At 62.0% G+C, this 18,180-nt stretch overlaps 1 protein-coding gene across 1 annotated transcript; it reads left to right on the top strand.

Moving 5' to 3' along the window:
* Positions 1–223: 223 nt before the first annotated feature.
* DNMT3L (DNA methyltransferase 3 like) lies at positions 224–14,152 on the top strand. Its single transcript, XM_086676355.1, has 12 exons — positions 224–302; positions 573–818; positions 996–1,040; positions 1,578–1,657; positions 1,899–2,011; positions 2,653–2,824; positions 4,844–4,931; positions 6,020–6,108; positions 8,614–8,689; positions 9,044–9,183; positions 11,675–11,766; positions 13,637–14,152. Exons 1-12 carry the CDS (start codon positions 224–226, stop codon positions 13,800–13,802), a joined length of 1,386 nt encoding a protein of 461 aa, XP_086532481.1. The 3' UTR covers positions 13,803–14,152.
* The last annotated feature ends 4,028 nt before the right edge of the window (positions 14,153–18,180 follow it).

Here is an 18,180-nt window from a genome sequence, read left to right as displayed (position 1 = left end):
ACCCCCCTGCCCCCCCATGAGCCCGCACCCTTCACCCCCTGACAATGAGGGCTTTCTCGCCCCTCCTCCGCGCCTCCTCGCCCCCGCACGTCACGTGGCAACCTTGCTCGCCCCCCCCGCTTCCCCCGACAGTGCTCCTCTGCAGATCCTGTACCTGTGGCCCCCAGTCCTTCCACCCCACCTGTCTCCTGCTGCTCTCTGGGGAGCCCCTTTCCCTGCGTTCATGGCCCTGTCCCCGCAAGGGATCCTGAGCGTGGAGACCCTGGACGGCTCAGACCCTGACCCGCCAGAGGGGAGCTCCTGTAAGCCCTCTCTGCTCCTCCCAGCCTCATGCGGGGTGGCCTCCGGGGAGACCACCAGCTGTGGTCTGGGGGACACGGTGGGAGGAGAGAGCATGGGGGTGTCCAAGGGACCCACGGGGGGGCCTCCATCCCCCACCGCTCCCAAGGCCTCCTGTCCTCCCCTTTGTGGGGGGAAACCCACCTAGCCCACCACTGTGGCAGGGGCCTGGGCAGGGAGGGACGCCACGGGGAACACACTGAGCCCCGGGTCCAGATCGGCGCTCACCATAGGTCCTCCTGGCCCCTGGGTCCAGAGGGAAAGGTGTCACCAAAGGAGGCGGGCGGGGCCTCAGCTGGGGCCAGGGGCTCCCAGGCAGCAGCCGACAGGCCATTTTCCCCCTCTGTTTGTATGCGTCCCGTTTGCCCATGTGGCCCCAGTCCTGGAGCCAGAGGCAGAGCACCACACGGACATCATCCTGCTGGGCTCCAGTGAGCCTTCAGAGCTGTCATCCCCCGCTTCCCCAGGGCCCAGCAGAGGTGAGGTGTCTTCCCTTAGGAGGTCAGCCCCAGACCTGGCAGTGTCTGAGGCCCCAGGCTTCTGGAATAGTCACACCTCATTCACAAGCCCCCTCCACTCCTCTGACCTTACTTCTGGGCCAGGTTTACATTAGAAAAAGCAGGAGAAGGAAGGATCCCCTTTTGTTCCCTTTTCAGAGCTCATTGCGTATGAAGTCAAGGTCAACGAGAGGAACATAGAAGGTGAGCCCTTGCCCAGCCGAGGGGGAGCGGCTCTGGAAAGACTCAGGCGCGAGGACCCACCCTGGTGTCTCCCAGATATTTAGAGTTGTGCAGCCAGTTTTAGGGCCTTTTCAACACCCTTGAGAGAGACACTGTTCCCATTAACAGTCCCTCCCCACCCCTGCTGCTTCCTCTCCTTTTCAACCACTTTCTTTCCCTATGGATTTGCCTGTTGTGGATTCCTTGGGTTTCCACATGCGGTTCAGGACCAGTTTGTCAATTTTTGCCAAAAAAAAAAAAAACCCAAAACATTGGGGATTTTGAGAGGGGTCTGGGGGCCCTCTGGGGAGACCCGGCCTTCCAACTGCGGTGTCTTCTGACCTTTACCCAAGGTACCCAAGGTACCTGCCCACTTCTTTAGATCTTTCATTTCTGTCCACAGCGTTCTGTGGTTTTCATTGTACGGGGCCTGCTCTCCCTTTGTTCCATTTATTCCTAACCCTGTTGCTCTGTTTGCTGGTGTCCTGACACGCGTTGCACTGTGGGTGCCCACCTTAGACATCTGCATCTGCTGTGGAAGTTTCCAGGTGCACACGCAGCACCCTTTGTTTGAGGGAGGGATGTGCGCTCCGTGCAAGGTAAGCGGGGTGGTGGGGTGGCTGGGAGGCTGGGAGGCTGGGAGGCTGGGGAGGCTGGGGTGGCAGGACAGGGGGGAGGCTGGGAGGCAGGGAGCCTGGGGAGGTGGGGAGGCTGGGAGGCTGGGCAGCAGGGAGGTGGGGAGGGGGGAGGCTGGGGCAGCGGAGAGGCAGGCCGGGAGGCTGGGAGGCGGGGAGCCCGGGGAACTGAGGAGGCACCGGCCAGGCTCTGCCCCTTGCCAAGGACAAGTTCCTGGGCCGCCTGTTCCTGTATGACGATGACGGGTACCAGTCCTACTGCTCCGTCTGCTGCTCCGGGGACACGCTGCTCATCTGCGAGAACCCCGACTGTACCCGGTGAGCCTGGGGGCAGCCCCGGGGCAGGTGCCACCACCCACCGCCCAGGGATCTCCGTCCTCGGGCTCCTCCTCGTCCCAGAGTGTGGAGGACGTCCCCGCAAGACGAGTTCCCCCCCCCCGAGCTTCCCGTTTCCATCCCAAATATTTTGTTCGGTATAGAGCCTTCACACGTGGGAGGCGGGGCATCGAGAGATTTGTGTTCCTGAGTTTTGTCTTTATTATCGTCACCGCCGGGATGGGCGGCACCCTCGGCGGGGACGGGGAAGCGAGGGCTGGTGGTCACAGGCAGGGGCCGGGCGGGGGCAGTTCCCCGCGGAGCTCCAGCGTCCGTGGTACTTAATCTCCCTCCTCCCAAATCTGCCCCCCCCCCCACCCCCCCACTGGCGTCCTTGACCCCGACTTCCTGCAGGCTCTGGAGGTGGGGAAGACGGGCGGCCCCCCACCTCACCGACGGCAGATGGCTCCTTCCTGCCTGCCCCTCGAGGTCCCTGAGACGGGCTGGACCCCCTTTCGGGGTGACGGCTCCCCCTCGCCCCCGCCCGGTGCCCGTCGGCCTGAGGGCGGCTCCCGTCCCTCGTCCCCCTGCCTGGCGGCCAGCGGACGTCCCTTCGGTCGCCGTGATGTTCTGTTTGGCTCCAGGTGCTACTGCTTCGAGTGCGTGGACACCCTGGTGGGCCCCGGGACCTCGGGGAGAGTCCAGGCCGTGAGCAACTGGGTGTGCTTCCTGTGTCTGCCCTTTCCCCGCAGCGGCCTCCTGCGGCGTCGCAAGAAGTGGCGGGACTGGCTGAAGGCCTTCTGCGACGGCGAGTCGGTGAGGGGCGGCGGGGGCGGGGGCGGGGCCGGGTGACCGTCAGTTTCCTCAGGATGCCCACCTGCGCTGACACCTGCGATGACGGAGCCCCGGCTTCCAAGCAGACGCGCTCTTCTCGTTTTCCTCTCCCGTCCCCGGCTCCGCGGGGTCTAGTTTGTGGAAACGACCCTGGCCTGGCAGTTTTGCTGCTCCCGAGCGGGTGAAGGGGGACCTGGCAGGAGACGGACCCAGCACAGATGTGCCTCCGGGTCCGGCACGTGGGGGCAAACACCCAGTCGGGGGGCAGGATGGGCGTGGAGTTGAGGCACAGATGTGGGGCACGGAACGGAGCACAGCTGCGCGACCTCCTGTGGGAGGCCGGGAGCCGTGAGCCAGGCGGGACCTATGGGCTCATCAGAGCAGGTTGCAGTATGTCCCCCAAGACTTAACACCCGGTACCCGTGAATGTGGCTGATGCTGGAACCAGGGTCTTTGCAGATGAGGTCTTCCTGGATGGGGTGAGGCAGGAGGGCAGGTGTCAGAGGGAAAGCGGAGGGGGACGGAGACATCCGGGGGGAGGCTGGCCACACGATACTGGGAGAGGGGCTGGAGTCCAGCCCAGGACTGCGACCAGCACAGGGGATGCTCGGGGAAGGCAGGAGGACCCTCCCTGCGAGCCCCCAGAGGGAGCCAGACCTGCCACACCTGGACCTGGGACTTCTGGTGTCCACATAGAAATGTGGTAGTGGTTTTGTGCCACGGTTTATATTCACTGTTACGGCAGCCCAGGGAAACTAAGGCTCGAGAGGGACCACCCTGGGTAAGCGGGTGCCGCGTGGGGCCCACACATAGGTCTGCAGAACTAGGGATCCCCCTGGGCCTCTCAGCCTCCTGCCCCCGCCTCTGCCTCTCCCTCCCCCTCAGCCTCTGGCTGCTGTTTGGTGGGAGCAGGTGGGGGGAGAGGGCCGTCCGGGCCCTGGGTGTGCCCGGGCCGGCTCTCACTGGAGGGGCGGGGGGTGCTGGAAGGGGGTGTGAGCTGACCCTGGGGCACCTCCCCACCTCCATGGACGCCCCTCTCTCCTGGAGCCAGGACTGCCCCCCCCACCCCCCACCCTTCCCGGGTTCTCGGCCACCAGGGTTCTGGGGACTTGCTGGCCTCCAGGCACAGGCCCTGAGGCTGAACGGCGTGGGCCCTGTGGCTGAAGTGTGTTTATGGTGCTTTTCAGAAAAGGAGATGCAGCCTGGTAGTGCTTTTTTTCCACTCTATGGGTGGGGTGCGTCCCAAGAGGGGCCATGCTCCCCAGTTGCAGGAAGTTTCCTTTCATGTTCACAAGTGTTCTTAATGCCCCAGTGCTGGGGGGAGAGAGGGGAGGAAGGAGCCCCCCGCCGACAGTCACAGCAGAGGGGACCAGGACGTCCCCCCAGTGCCCATCAGAGCCGCACCTGTGCTGGACCAGCGGCCCTCCTCACGCCCACCTGCAAACTCACCAGCCCCCCCCGCCCGTGGGCTCCAGCCACAGGCAGGCCCTTCCCCACGTGGCTCGGGGTCTCCCACTCCGGCCCGGCCAGTGCACGTTCCTGGGGGCGGGGAGTCTGGGGTGCTTGTTTTACAAGTGGGCGTCCTGGAAGGGGTGGGGGGGGGTTACCCATGGGCTTTCGGGTCCTTTGTCCTCAGCGGGCAGCCGTGAGGGCCACCAGGCACCTCGGGGCCCACACTGAGGAAGGACAGTCGGGGGATCTCCCTGCTGTCCATATGCAGGATCCCCCAAGAAATCCAGAGGAAGTGCTTCCTCTTGGGATAGAATTTTCTTCCTCTGCGATCAGGAAAAGCCCCTTGCACCTGCTTTTCCTGTGCTAGAAATGGCCCGGCAGGGGTCAGGGCCAGAGACCCCGGCCTGGGGGGGCCAGCCTGCCTCGAAGGCGCGTTCAGGGCTGTCTCCCCTGGTGGGGAATTGCCTCTGCTGGGGCAGAAAGAATTTTCCCTGGGCCTCACGGGCTCTGCAACCGGGCCACAGTGAGAACTGCGTTTTCTTTCGATAGGAGAACACGCTGGAGACCTACAAAACGGTGCCCGTGTGGAAGAGGGAGCCGGTCCGGGTGCTGTCCCTGTTTGGGGACATCAGGAACGGTGAGTGCAGTGAGGTCACGCCGGACCGCGACGGTCTGCCCCCAGGGAGGTCCGAGGGGGACCCTGTGTGTTCAGGGAGCTGGCAGGAAGGGAAGGGCATGAGAGCAGCGGGAGCTCACGCCTTCAGAATTGCCGACAGGACAGAAAATGCAGGAAGCAAGTATGGATGCGAGATGCCACCGAGCAGAGCCGCGGGACCCAGGCTTTGTGCAGAGGGCAGCAGTCCAGGCCAGGCCCTGCCTGTGGCCACCCCACACACCTGACCACCCGCAGGGCTCCCTGCCCCTCCCACTACCCAAATGTCCCAGCCTGCCCAGGCCGGCCACGTGATGCGTCCCAGCCTTGTCCTGCCCACCCCCACCCCCGGGCCCTTCTCGGACCCCCACTTGCTGGTGCCTTGGAAATCCTGTGGATGCTTCTGGGCCCGGCAGACCTAAGAATCCATGAAAACACTCCTTAGTCTCTGGCCAGATAGAATCAGGACGTGCCACCTGCTCTGTGCCACCACGAGCCTCGCGAACCGTGGTCACAGCGGCCCCGCGTGCACCTGCGCTGCCGACAGGGTGTCCGCGAGACATGGGGGGCAGAGCCTGCCGGCTGAAGGGGCGCAGGAGTCACGACCCCAGGCCACCCCGGCCTGCGTCTCCCCACCCGGACCATGCGTCCCTTACTCCCGTTTGTAAGGTCCTTTCTGAACTCGCCTTCCCGCCCCCAGGCCGAGGACTCTCCGAGGCTGTGATGGGGAGCCTGCAGGTCTCGCCCGCCGGGTCACACGGCCAGGCTGGGTGACCTCAGCGTGGACACCACGGCCTGGCGGATTTCCTAACCCAGAGCACGACACAGCAGCCCACGAAGGCCTGGTTTTGCAACCAATTGCTTGACTTTCTTAAATCCATCCAACACAGCGGAGTTGGCTGCTTAGCGGGTAGCGAACGGAAACTTCATCCTTCCTGCCGGTGCCCTGTCCTTGAAAAGACAGAGTTTGCTCATTAAGACAGAGACATGTTGTCTAATCAACCCTCGGCCTTCGGGTCTGTGCGGGGCCAACGTCGATGCCACCCTTCTGAGCCCTATTTCTCCCCGCGCAGAACTAACGAGTTTGGGCTTCTTGGAACCTGGTTCTGACCCAGGAAGACTGAAACACTTAGATGACGCCACCGATGTAGTGAGGAGGGACGTAAGTACCGTGGGGCGCCTCCAGATGCCAAGATGAGGGCACACGTGCAAGACCCCCGCGGGTGCCGCGGGGGTCAGGGTCCCCGAGCCAGGGTGTGCGTGGGGGGCCCGCAGGAACCGGCGCCCCGCAGGCAGTGGGGGAGGCGAGAGGGCTGTTTCCGTGGCCCGCACGCCGCCCACGGCCCAGAGCGATGGGCCAGAACCCCGGTTCTTGTGGTTGTCATCCAGGGGCCCGATCCCAACACAGACGGGATGAAACGCCACCCGCCCCTTCAGATAAAATCGTGAACTGAACAGCCAGTCACTGTTTGGGGGCATTCTCCAAACACAGCCCGGAATGTTCCGGTTCCCTTGAAGGCTGTTTCCTGCTGTCCCGGACAGTGACCTTGGAGGAAGTGCCTAAAAAGTGACTCACTGGCATCCAGCTGGGCCAGGAGCCCTTGGCGACGGATGGCAAGGGTCTGGGAAGCCTCCTCCTGGTGGTCCCGGGACAGGAGGACCTGGTCCTTCGGTCTCTGGGCCCAGGAGAGAGGATTAGAGCCCATCGTCTTGAGAGCCACCAACCGTGGGCAGAGGGTCTGGGGCCAGGAGTGCTGGCCGTGGAAGGGGCCACAGGAGGGGGCCGACGTGGGGGTTCTGTTCTGCCAGGGGCCGGCCAGGGCCTCACCTCTCTGCTCCCCGTGGGGCCTGGGAGCCTGTGGTCCGGGGGGCTAGCGCCCCCCTCTGGCCATGCCTGGAGAAGCCCCACAGCCTCGTCCCACCGGAGGCTCCCCTGCCCGGAGGCCCCGAGGACAGGTCTCCTCGTGGGACAGGGCACACCTGAACCTCATGACCTTAAACTTCATCACCATGGGCCTCATCCAAGATCCCACACGCTGCCCTCACCCCGACCCCTTGAGACGACCGACCGTTTCCAGAATCTGTCCTGCAGGCACGCCCATCCTGCCTCCTCCCCCTCCCCCGGGACCAGAGTCCGCCCTCACGGGACAAGGCAGGGTGTGGAACATGACGGCGACACGGGCCTCCCCGGTAGCGGGGCTGCAGGGGACACCAGGGCACCGCCCTGCACGCCAGCTGTGGCTCCCAGACACCCCGTCTTCCTTAGAGAGGCCCACTGCCAACAGCAACAGGCACCCGCTGTCATCCGCAGCAAAACGGGGCCCCTGTTTTCTCAGTGGTAACCTGGCCTCTATTAGCAATAGGAACACGTCACACCCTCTATGACAGCAATGTGGGACCTCTACTTCTGATCGTGACACTGGAAACTTGTTTATTGTAGCTACGTGTGACACTCGTGAGTGACACCCGTTACCACAGTAATCACGACTCAGGTGCGGGCAGCATCTCCGAGCGCCCCCACACCACGCCTCCTGACCTCACCTCTTTCCACGAGGCCTGTGACACAGGCTGTGCCCTTGCAGCCCCTCCTAGAGACGGGGGGTGGCCGGCTCCCACCTGCTCCTGGCTGTGGGTTTCTGTTCCAGCCCGGAGTGGGGGGCAGACAGCTTGGGGGGTGGGGGACTGCGTGTTCCCTCCAAGACTCCGGTGTCTTCTCCGTGAGCTGCTTCACGGCAGTACGTACGGGGGGCCAGCGGGTGGGGGACTGCGGGGGTGCTGGTCTGGGACCGCCCGCCCGTGCTCGCCTCCTTGCGCCCCTCCCCGACCGCCCTGCCTGGACAGCACCTTCGCGCCTTTGCTCCGGTCACTAGGCCGTGACGGAGGCCAGTGCCCAGACGCCCCCAGTAGCTATCAGGGACATGGGAAGGTGCCGGAGGAGGCGCAGGCTCGGGGGCTCACCGAGGGATGCGGGCTTTGGTTACGCGGTCTGGGGGACGGCCCGGGGAAGGGGGTCTGCCCTGGGGCAGGACCCGTAAGAAAACCAGCGATCCAGCACCTGGGTCTCTGTTAATGTTCCTTTAGTAGAAAGACGGGGGCTACGATTGTCATTAACAGGAGTCCCTCGGGTCCTGCAGGAGAGGGGCACGTGGGTCACTGTGGTTCCGGAGCATCCTCGTTGGCTCAGGCACGGTTGGAGGGGCGGCTTCCTCCCCCCGCCCGCAGTGACCGGCTGACTGTGGTCGGTCAGGGAAGGCTGTGGCCCCGCTGTCCGCTCCCGGCTGTCACGTCAGGCGCACGTCATACGCTTTCCGGCAAAGCATAGGAAATGCGTGTGAATCCCGGGGTCGGCGTGCCAGCCTTCCCAGGGGCGGGTCTATGAGGCCAGAGCCTGGCACCAAGGGCTCGCTTCACGTTCCAAGTGCCCTGCGGGGGGCTGGCCTCCCCTCGGGTGATGGAGGCTGGGCTCCGTGCGTCCCTGAGGCCAGTGGCGGCTGTGACCTGGGGGGGTGTCACTGCTCCCGCCAGGGCGCTGTGGGGGCTCGGCCTCATCGCGAGCCACTCACCTGGGCGCACAGGTGCCTGCTGCGGAGGGGGCCGCTTGGTGCCCGGGAGCCACCTGCCAGAACAGGCCGTCCCCACCTGCCTTCTGTGTGCCCGTGTCCTGCAGGTGGAAGGATGGGGCCCGTTCGACCTCGTGTACGGCTCCACGCCCCCCGTCGGCCACACCTGTGACCATCCTCCGGGTAAGAGACCGCGGTCTGCGGGCGTTCCCTGGCCGTCTGGTCCCCAGGCCCGTTTGCATGCCCCGCCCTTGGTGCTCTGCATCCCTATAGCAGGTGCTCCGAGTGGGGTCATTTGCGGGAGGACGCGCACGTGCGCTCCCCACGCCGTTTTCACTGCCCTGTCCCCTCATAATGGGGGGGGGGGGCGGTCTGCACTCAGGCAACGGAGACCCGGGCCCTTGAGGCTCAGCCGCTCTGGCGGGGACAGGCCTGCCCCGGGGAGAGGCGGGCGCCGGGTCTGGGCAGTCACCCCTGCGCCCCTCTGCCGCGACCCCACGGGCAGAGCCCACACGCACCCGGACGCCCCTCCCCCAGTGTGGTACCTGCTCCAGTTCCACCGCGTCCTGCAGTATGCGAGGCCCCGGCCGGCCCGCCAGCAGCCCTTCTTCTGGATGTTCGTGGACAATCTGGTGCTGACCCAAGAGGACCGGACCGTAGCCACTCGCTTCCTGGAGGTACGTGCCGCGCTGCGGTCCGGGGGCCGGTCCGGGGGCCTCCCCGGGACAGGCCGGCTTCCTCAGAGCCCGGCCCCTGAGCCTCCTTTTCACCCGGTTCGTGGGGGTCACCGCGCCCCTGGGGCACAGACCCTTCAAGGTGGCCTTGGTCGGCGTGCCCTGCACGCTGCTCCCGCACTTCAGGACAGGCCAGCGTGGGGCTCTTCCTTTGAGCCCACGCACGTCTCGCACACCACACACACATCACACGCACTGTCCCTCTGGGGCACCGACAGCCTTGTGTTTTCTCTCCACCGACCCGAATTCTGACCACGACAGCAGCCGCCTGGGGCTGACTGGCTCAGGGCCCCGGCCACACGGCCCCCCCATCGGACAGCCCCCGGTGGGGCCTGACGCCCCCCTCTCGGGAAGTCTCCCTCATGCTGAGATGCTCACAGAGTCACGGCAGAAAGTCTCCTCGCTGCCCGCCCCGCCCCGTCCCCCTCGCCAGTCCTGTCGCTGGGGACGGTGCTTGCCCCTGCACGCAGGTGTGCGGACGCCCGCCCCGCCGCGGGCTTGAGTCACTTAGCGACCACCCTGGACGGGCCTGTTCTGGGCAGTTTTACTTTGGACGTAAAAAACGTATTTGATCTGTTCCTTAATGGGAATGGGGTCGCTGTAGTCTTGAGGTCTAACAGACAAGACCGCGCTGCGGGGCGTGTATGGGGACACCCGTGGGACGGTTCCAGAAGTGACACTGCTGGGCCAAGTTGTGGCGTATTCGCTGCTGCGCCCACCTGCCCAGTCGGGCTGTCCCAGCCCCTAGACCCCTGCAGGGACGCAGGGCCCACAGGGTCAGGCTGTCCCATGCAGTCTCGCTGTGTTTCTGCCCGTGCGTCACCGCACCTTACGTTCTCCTAGAGTACAATCTGTGAATTATAGTTGTTTTTATTAAAAAAAATTTTTTTTTTAATGTTTATTTATTTTTGACGGGGGAGGGGCAGAGAGAGAGGGGGAGACAGAATCCGAAGCAGGCTCCAGGCTCTGAGCCGTCAGTACAGAGCCCGACGTGGGGCTCGAACCCACGGACCGTGAGATCGTGACCCGAGCTGAAGTCGGACGCTCAACCGACTGAGCCCCCCAGGCGCCCCCTGTGACTTACAGTTTTAAAAGTCATTTTCAGGGGCGCCTGGGTGGCGCAGTCGGTTAAGCGTCCGACTTCAGCCAGGTCACGATCTCGCGGTCCGTGAGTTCGAGCCCCGCGTCAGGCTCTGGGCTGATGGCTCGGAGCCTGGAGCCTGTTTCCGATTCTGTGTCTCCCTCTCTCTCTGCCCCTCCCCCGTTCATGCTCTGTCTCTCTCGGTCCCAAAAATAAATAAACGTTGAAAAAAAAATTAAAAAAAAAGTCATTTTCACAGGGCTGAGCAAAACGTTCCCATGATTCTTCTACTTTCCTTCGCGTCTGTGGTTATTCTCCTCGTTAGGAAGTCTGGAATCTTTAAAATAGCAACATGCCCACCTAGAAGCTGCCAGGGCCAGGTTTGAATCCTGAGTCATTTATCAAAAAAAACAAACAAAAAAATCTACGAGTAAGTGATAGCAGGTCCAGCCACAAGGTGCAGGTTCCAAACCCGGACGCCAGTAATCCGCACACGTAGAGCCCATCAAAAATCCTGCCTTTGGATGGCTTTGCACACACGTTTGGGAGGTCACAACTGGTCCCAAATCAGGAGGGCCAGAAAGGGAGCATCCCACATTTCCTGTGACGGCTCCCGTCTCGCTGTGGAACATCGTTCCTGCTGAAGGCAGGGAAGAGCTAGACATTCGGTCTCCTTCGGCTCTGGCGAGTGCCAGGCTATCTGCTGTCTCTTTCCCGGCGAGGTGTCTGGGTCCAGGAGGAGGCTGGGGTGTCCACGGGTGGGGGGGGGGGGGCGGGAACGGTGCACAAGGGATTCTGTAGGCTCCCTGCGTCCATGTGAGTGGGGTCAGCCTACCTTGCGTTGGGCGTCAGGGGCCAGGGGGCTTCTTGTCTCAGTGTCTCCTCTAGCCTCTCCCCCTCCTACTGGCGGAAGGTCCGTCTCCCTCCCGCCCCCTCCCCTTCCAGGGCCCTCTAGGGTCCAGGCAGCCCGCTTGGCCCCTGAAACACCGGCACGTCAGAAAACCCTTCGTTGCCAGCAAAGCCTCTTATCTTCCTGAGGCAGAAAGGCTGTTGGCTCAAAGATAAAGGACCCCTTTATCCTTCAGGGAAGTTCACCTCTGAGCTGGAGCCCGTGGGGAAGCCCTGCCCACGTGACCTCTGGGACTGGAAGGTCTGCTGGTAAAGGTTTCCCAGTGATGTCTCAGCCTCTTTCCCGCAGAAGGTGATTTCTAGGAAATCAGATGCGAGACGTCAGCAACCGTGACTGACAGCCACAGTCTGTCTAGAAAGGTGGCTGAGACCTGTGGGCACCGTGAGGGGCAGAGGTCATTGCCCGGGTCACGCCGAGCCACAGCCCAAGTCTCCCTCCCCCAGGCCGACCCCGTGACCATCCAGGACATCTGTGGCAGAACCATCCAGAACGTGAACGCGGTGCACGTGTGGAGCAACATCCCGGCCGTGAGAAGGTGCTCCCGGCGTGTCCCAGGGCCTTGGGGCGCTTGCAGTGGGGGTGGGGACGCCGGCCCAGCATCAGCGAAGTCTGGGAACACGGAGTTTTCTAGACGGAGCCATGCCCGGGCAGCCTCCGTGCCCAGGTCAGGGGCTGTGTCCGGTGTGCCTCTTTTCTGCCAGATTCTGGGCCTGATCCAGGTCAGGAATGCCCGCTCCCACTTTGGGGACCTTTCCCCAGCCTCTTGCATCAAGGCTGCCTGAGGCTGTCCCCTCAGGACTTTGCAGGGCCTCCCTGGGTCCTGAGAAGAAAGTCCAAATTCCCGGACACCCGTCACCTGGCCCTGGAAACCACCCAGCCTTCTGGAGCTCTGCCCTGCCCTGCCCTGCACACATGCACACACCCACTCCCACCCACCTGCTCACACTCATTCACACACACAGGCTCACACACACTGTCACACTCACACAAGCTCACTCACGGTACATTTCTGGCCTGTACGAACCACTCAAACACACCAGGCCTTGGGCCCTTCTCTGTTGCCAGAACATTCCTGGGACCATTCATTCTCGTGAGCATCCAGTCCCCCCCCCCCACGCCCCCTGCCCCCTCCCCTGGATAGCTTTCTGCTCCTCGGACACCCGCCCTCGCTCATCCGTCCTCACCCACACAATGTGCCCCAGAGCCCCTGAGGACACGGCCGCCTCCCTCCCCCACAGCCCACACCATGCGGTACCTGCCCTGTGGTGAGCCAGTGTTGACGGCATCTGAGCTAAGCCACGCCTTCTGCTTCTGACAGAGAGTTTCTGGAAACGCCTATGCCCCCCCCCCCCACCATGTCCAGCATTCCCCAGCTTGCAGCGTGGCGTGTGCTCGTGGCAGGACGTGCCAAGGCTTGGCGTGTGCCAGGCCCACACCCAGGCTCCGTGTTCAGTGGAGCGGAGCGAAGCAGCTTTCCCTGTGTCTTCGGAAGCGTTGAGCGTCAGGCCTCCTCCTCTCCCTGCCCTCCTCCCTCTTCCCCCCTCCCCCGGAGTTCTGCCGGTGCAGGCGCCTGGTTCCCAGAATAAAGCTGTAAGCAGCGTCTTCACGTGGGCCTTTGCCTCCAGGCTCATGTCTCAGTAGTGAGGACAGAGCCTCACGCTCGCTGAAAGTGGAAGCATTGAGCTGAGACGGTTGGCAGCTGCCTGTGGATGGCCACGGCCACGGCCACAGTCATCCCTCAGACAGTAGGCCTGTCCCCGGGGAGGCATTTGGGGAGGGTGCTGGGATGGGCGCCGTGTGTTTCTGCCGCCTCATCTGTGGCCTTCATCCCCGACGTAAACCCAGTGATGTCCCCCGATCCTAGTGTGGGTGCTGGGCACCAAGTCCGTGAAGACTTGAGTCCCATGGGCAACATCAAATCGCAGGCCAGGGTGCATGTGATCTCCCCATGCACCTGCCCCACACACAGGGCCCCCAGCACTGGGGGCCACGGCACCCTCAGGGGACATGCGCGGTACCGTCCTGGGTCTCGGGTATAGGAAGTCCTTGGGAGTGATACACGGCGCGGTCTGGCCAACCTTGGCCGCGCAGTCCTGCCCCTTCTTGTGCGCGGGTTCTCTCCACGGTGGCTCTTCACACTGAAAGTGGACTGCCGAGCTGGGCCCGGGGCTCCGGCTGCTCCCCAGAGGAGCCATCTGGTCCCCTGCTGTCCAAGGACTGCTTGTCATTCTACACTGGCTGGAAAGCTTACGGAAGATGGGTGGGGGCTTCCAAGGATGTCTATCTCCGAGGCCTCTGGATAATCCGGTGGGAGCCCGTGCGCCCACTCACGGTGCCCCACCTCCACCCCCGGGGAGCCTGTGCGGGGCCCGGGTTGGTAATGAGCCTCCTTCTCTCCTTTGCAGCAAGCATTCTGCCCTGGTTTCCCAAGAGGCATTGTCCTCGCTGGCTCAGGACAGGCGGAGAATGAAGCCCCCCGCCCAGGGGCCAGCCAAGCTGGTGAAGAATTGTTTTCTCCCCCTGAGAGAATATTTTAAGTGTTTTTCAACAGGGCTCACTTCCTCTTTATAAATGATTCATTTTACCATGAAAAAAAAAAAAAGTCTTCCTAGAACCGGGCAACTTTCCTTGCATTGTTTCTTTTTTTTCTCTCTTCAAACTATTATTTTATTTGGCTGACTTTGGATTTCCCAAGGTTGCCTCAGACAGAGGCACCTCCTGCTCGGTGCGGTGATGCAGGGCCCGGCCCCGCCCTTTCTCACGGGGGCGACATTCTCAGCCTCTAACCTTGGACAAGACCCTGACGTTATGAAGCATATTTGTTGCTGAAAACGTTTGTGTGTGCCGGTTGAGATGTTACAAATATATTCACTGTGGTTGTTACTGGTCATATTCTGGTGTTTTTATGTGCAAGGATAGCCTTTCTTTTATCCCGTAGGACGTGGGAGTGTGTGTGAGGAAGATAGGCAGGACAGGTTGTCATGGTGGGTGTGGCCCGTGTCCCCTGTGCACATGTGGCCCCTGTGGGTGCGTGACTGCCGCCGGCCGAGAGTGAACACCGCTCCCCCCGATGATAGCCGCACCAAACATCCCAAACCCTTGCAAAGCGTAGACTAGGACGGTTGGTAAACAAAGGGAGAAAGAGCTGAACAGACAGCACAGAGGCCAAGGTCCGATCCCCGTTCGAGGCCTGCAGCCCACGGGAGCTCCTTAAACCAGAGGCAATTGCCCGTAGGAAGTGGGATTCCCGCTCGCCACGGGCCCCGGTGAGGACAGACGTGTTACAGAGCACCGACTCAAGCTGGCTTCAAATCACATGTAATGAATCCTAAAGGAACCTTTCCAGATTAGCCAGAAACTCCCCCAAAGTGAGGTAGACTTAATTAAACAGACCCAACTTACCCTGGGCGTCGCAACTGGGGTGAGGGGAGCCTCGGGGCCCACGCTTTGCGGAAGAAAAGTGGGGTTAAAATTGGGCCTTCTCAAGATAAAAAAAAAAAAAATACCTTGAAGGAGAATAGAAGTTGTAATGGTTTCGACTTGGCTGGGCCTCGGGGCCCAGATACTTGTTCAAACGTTATTCCGGACGCTTCTGTGAAGGTGTTTTTTGGATGAAATTGACATTTAAATTGGTGGGCTTGGAGTAAAGGAGACTGCCCTCCATAATGCGGGTGGGTGCTACCGGCTGAAGGTCTGTGTCTCCCCAAGATTTACATGTTGAAATCCTAACCCCTGAGATGGTGGTGTCGGGACATGGGCCCTTCGGCAGGGGACTCCAAAATGGGACCAGCGCCCTCATCCACGAGGCCCCAGAGGGCCCCCTCGCCCCTTCTGCCACTCGACGCTGCACTGAAAGTGTGTGATGAGGAAGAGGGCTCTCACGCGGCCCTGCAGGCCTCCTGCCCTCAGACTTCCCGTCTCCAGAACCGTGAGCAACACGTTCCGGCCCTTTAGAAGCCATTCGGTATATGATAGTGTGTTACGGCAGCCCGATCAGACCGACACGCGGGCCTCTACCGGCCCACCGAAGGCCAACTAGAGCCAGCTGACCTCCTCCGAGCAGGGAATTCTTCAGCAGGCCGCCCGTGGGCTCCACTCCTCCCCGGGTCTCTGGCCAGCCAGCGCACCCCCAAATTGTGGACTTACCAAGCCTCCATGATCCCATGAGCCCCTTCCTTGAACTAAGTTTCCCTCTGTATATATAGGCACATCCCGTGGGTTCCGTTTCTCTAGAGAGCCCTGATTAATTCAGAGGCCTTCACGGAATCCCCAGGAACCTTCTCTCCTGGGTGGACGGGAGGACAATGCTGGGCTTTGATGTCACAGCTCTTGGGTCCAGGGGCTAATTTAGCATGATCTATAATGGAACGGAGGCCACAGGAGCCCCAGAAAAGGTGGGGAGTGGAGACCACATCATACAAGCACAGGTAAGACCTTCCCGGTAGGTCAAGTTCTGGGGCCAGTCTGACAAAAATGTGAGCTCATCACAACTGTCTGGACAGGGTGAGGTGACAGGGGTGGGGGGGATAGGAGGGTGGGGAGGGGCTGACTCCAGGCTGCTTCCACCCCAGGGAAACAGTGCTGTGGGGCCAATGTGTTAGTGTCCACTTTCTTTTTCTTTTCTTTTTAATTTTTTAATGTGTATTTATTTTTGAGAGAGAGACAGAGAGACAGAGTGCGAGTGGGGGAGTTGCAGGGAGAGAGGGAGACACAGAATCGGAAGCAGGCTCCAGGCTCCGAGCTGTCAGCACAGAGCCCGACGCGGGGCTTGAACCCCCAACCCGGAGGTCATGACCTGAGCTGAAGTGGGACGCTCAACCCACCGAGCCCCCCCAGGCGCCCCTGGTGTGTGCTTTCTATCAGACTGCTCCCAAGTAGGCGCCCAGAGCCGCTCAAACAGCAGAACACTGTCGATCCTCAAATACCTCAAAATTCTCCAAGTATTTAGTCCCACCCACAGATCCCAAAAGATGTCCCTGTCCTACTCCCTGCAGCCTGTGAATGTCACCTTATATGGCAAAAAAAATGTAGCTGACATTGTGAAATCGAGATGGGGAGGCTGTCGGGAATTACTGGGGGGGGGGAGCTCAATGTGATCACAAAGGTTCCTATGGGGGGAGGCAGAGGGAGACTTGACCTCATACAGAGGAGAAGGTCATGACCCTGGAGACAGAGAAGCAGCTGCAAGCCGCGGGAGCCTGGGGCCACCAAGAGCAGAAGACATGGGAAGTAGCCTCATGTCAAGTCCCCAAAGGAGCTCTGATTCCAGACCTCCAGCCTCCGGAACTTTGAGAGAATACATTTCTGTTGTTTTAAGACGCCAAGTTTTGGTGATTCGTTACGGCTCGCCCAGGAAACTGGCACACGCACTAGAAGGGTGGGCTCTCTGGGACCAGGGACGCCCACATGTCAACAGCAAGGCGCTGTGCCAGACCCCAAGGGAGCTGCTCAGGACAGCTGACAGGAAGCTCGGGTCTCCAGCAGCAAAGTGCAGCCTGCTCCTTCCTCGTCTGTGCCAAGGACTTCCAATTCCCAGCACGAATACAACTGCTGCTTGGTGCCCAGGGAGGCCTGGATGTTCTCTCTCTCCACTCTCTGACCGCCTGAGAAACAGGGTCACTGTCAAGGGGAAGAAAGGGAAACCTTTCCTCCACTGCAGGAAGCCTTCAGAGGAATGTTCTGTTTTTTCCACTTGTCTTAAAATCCTCGTGCCAGTATTGGTGTGAATGTTTTATGTGTATCCGCTCACAATAGCCACGTATTAAGTCAGCTGCTTTTCTGAGGAAGGTGTTGTAACTGTCTCCACTCCGCAGATGAGAAAAGGCAGGCACAGAGGAGTTAACTAACTTGTCTCAGGTCACAAAGCTCCTGAATCCAACATGCACTCATCAGGCTGAGGTCCCTGAGACTGGTCTTGGGTGCGCCACTTCCCCCAGACCCGGGTCCTGCCCGGATGTCCCTTCCGACCCAGCTGCTGCTCTCCCTGCCACTCCTCTACCTGCTCAACAAACAGCGCTTCCTTGGTCCGAGTCCCCATTCTTGGCTGGCCTGGCAGCAGCACTTGACCTTCTGGGGTCTGCGGCGAGGGGTGGGGGCGCTGCTCAGAAAGCAGAACCTGGTGCCTCCCCACCAGCCACAGCACCCCTCAGCTCTGCAGATTAGCCCCTGCAAGCCCCCTCCCTCCCGCCTCCCCGCTGCTGTGGGGCACTGCCCGGGCTGCATCGAGGGCCTGCGTTTCCGGGGCCCACCCGACTGGGCACCTTCCTTCCCCTCGCCTGCGACTCCGGCGGCGATCGCACTGGGTGGGGGGGGGGGGGGGGGGGGGCGGTCAACCAGACCCGCGGAGTGGGCTCCCCGGGGAGCTTCCGGAGGTGGAGCGCAACCCAGGCGCTAGCCAATCAGTGCAGCGTAGCCCGTCCCCCGCCCAATCAGAGGGAACCCCGGCGCTTGTGGGCGGGGCTGGACCCGTGAGGGCCGGGAGGTGGAGTTGCTCCCATCCCGCGCTCTCCCTCCGCACCCGCGGGCCCTCCGCTGCCAGTCGCTGCCAACCCAAGGGACAGCAGGGCCACCCGCGTCGTGTCCCCTTCCGGACCCGCTGGGTCTGAGCCGGTGCCCTTCCCCCAAGCGTGCCCGGCTGCGCGCAGAATATGGCCCTGGCGTTCTGGTTCCGGGAATAGGAAGCGTCCTGAGACCTCTCTAGGATTTGATTCACGCCCACACCCTGCTCTCCCAGCCGTATCTTACCTTTCCTGCGGGCTCCCATCTCCCGCCCCCTTCACGACGCCGCCACACGTCGAGTTCGGACGGCCCGGGCCCTCTCCGGACACGTGAATGGAGCCCTGGCCTGGCCCCCTGGCCCTGGCTCCCCGGCTAAAACGGAGGGCGGCCCCGCTTGGCCTGGGTACGCCCTCCACCCAATTTCCCAGAGGCCCGGAAGGGGTGAAGCCCC

This window comes from Puma concolor, chromosome C2 (assembly GCF_028749965.1).
Source record: "Puma concolor isolate L17-30 chromosome C2, mPumCon1.1.hap2, whole genome shotgun sequence".
NCBI classification, from domain to species: domain Eukaryota; kingdom Metazoa; phylum Chordata; class Mammalia; order Carnivora; family Felidae; genus Puma; species Puma concolor.
The sequence above is the reverse complement of the archived record's forward strand: the minus strand, read 5'-3'. Positions and strand labels throughout refer to the sequence as shown.

Excerpts from the sequence above, each read along its gene's own strand:
- DNMT3L (XM_086676355.1), top strand. The coding sequence starts at position 224 with ATGGCCCTGTCCCCGCAAGGGATCCTGAGCGTGGAGACCCTGGACGGC. Across the intron at positions 9,184-11,674 it reads TAGCCACTCGCTTCCTGGAG|GCCGACCCCGTGACCATCCA; the intron begins GTACGTGCCGCG and ends TCCCTCCCCCAG. Across the intron at positions 11,767-13,636 it reads AACATCCCGGCCGTGAGAAG|CAAGCATTCTGCCCTGGTTT; the intron begins GTGCTCCCGGCG and ends TCTCCTTTGCAG.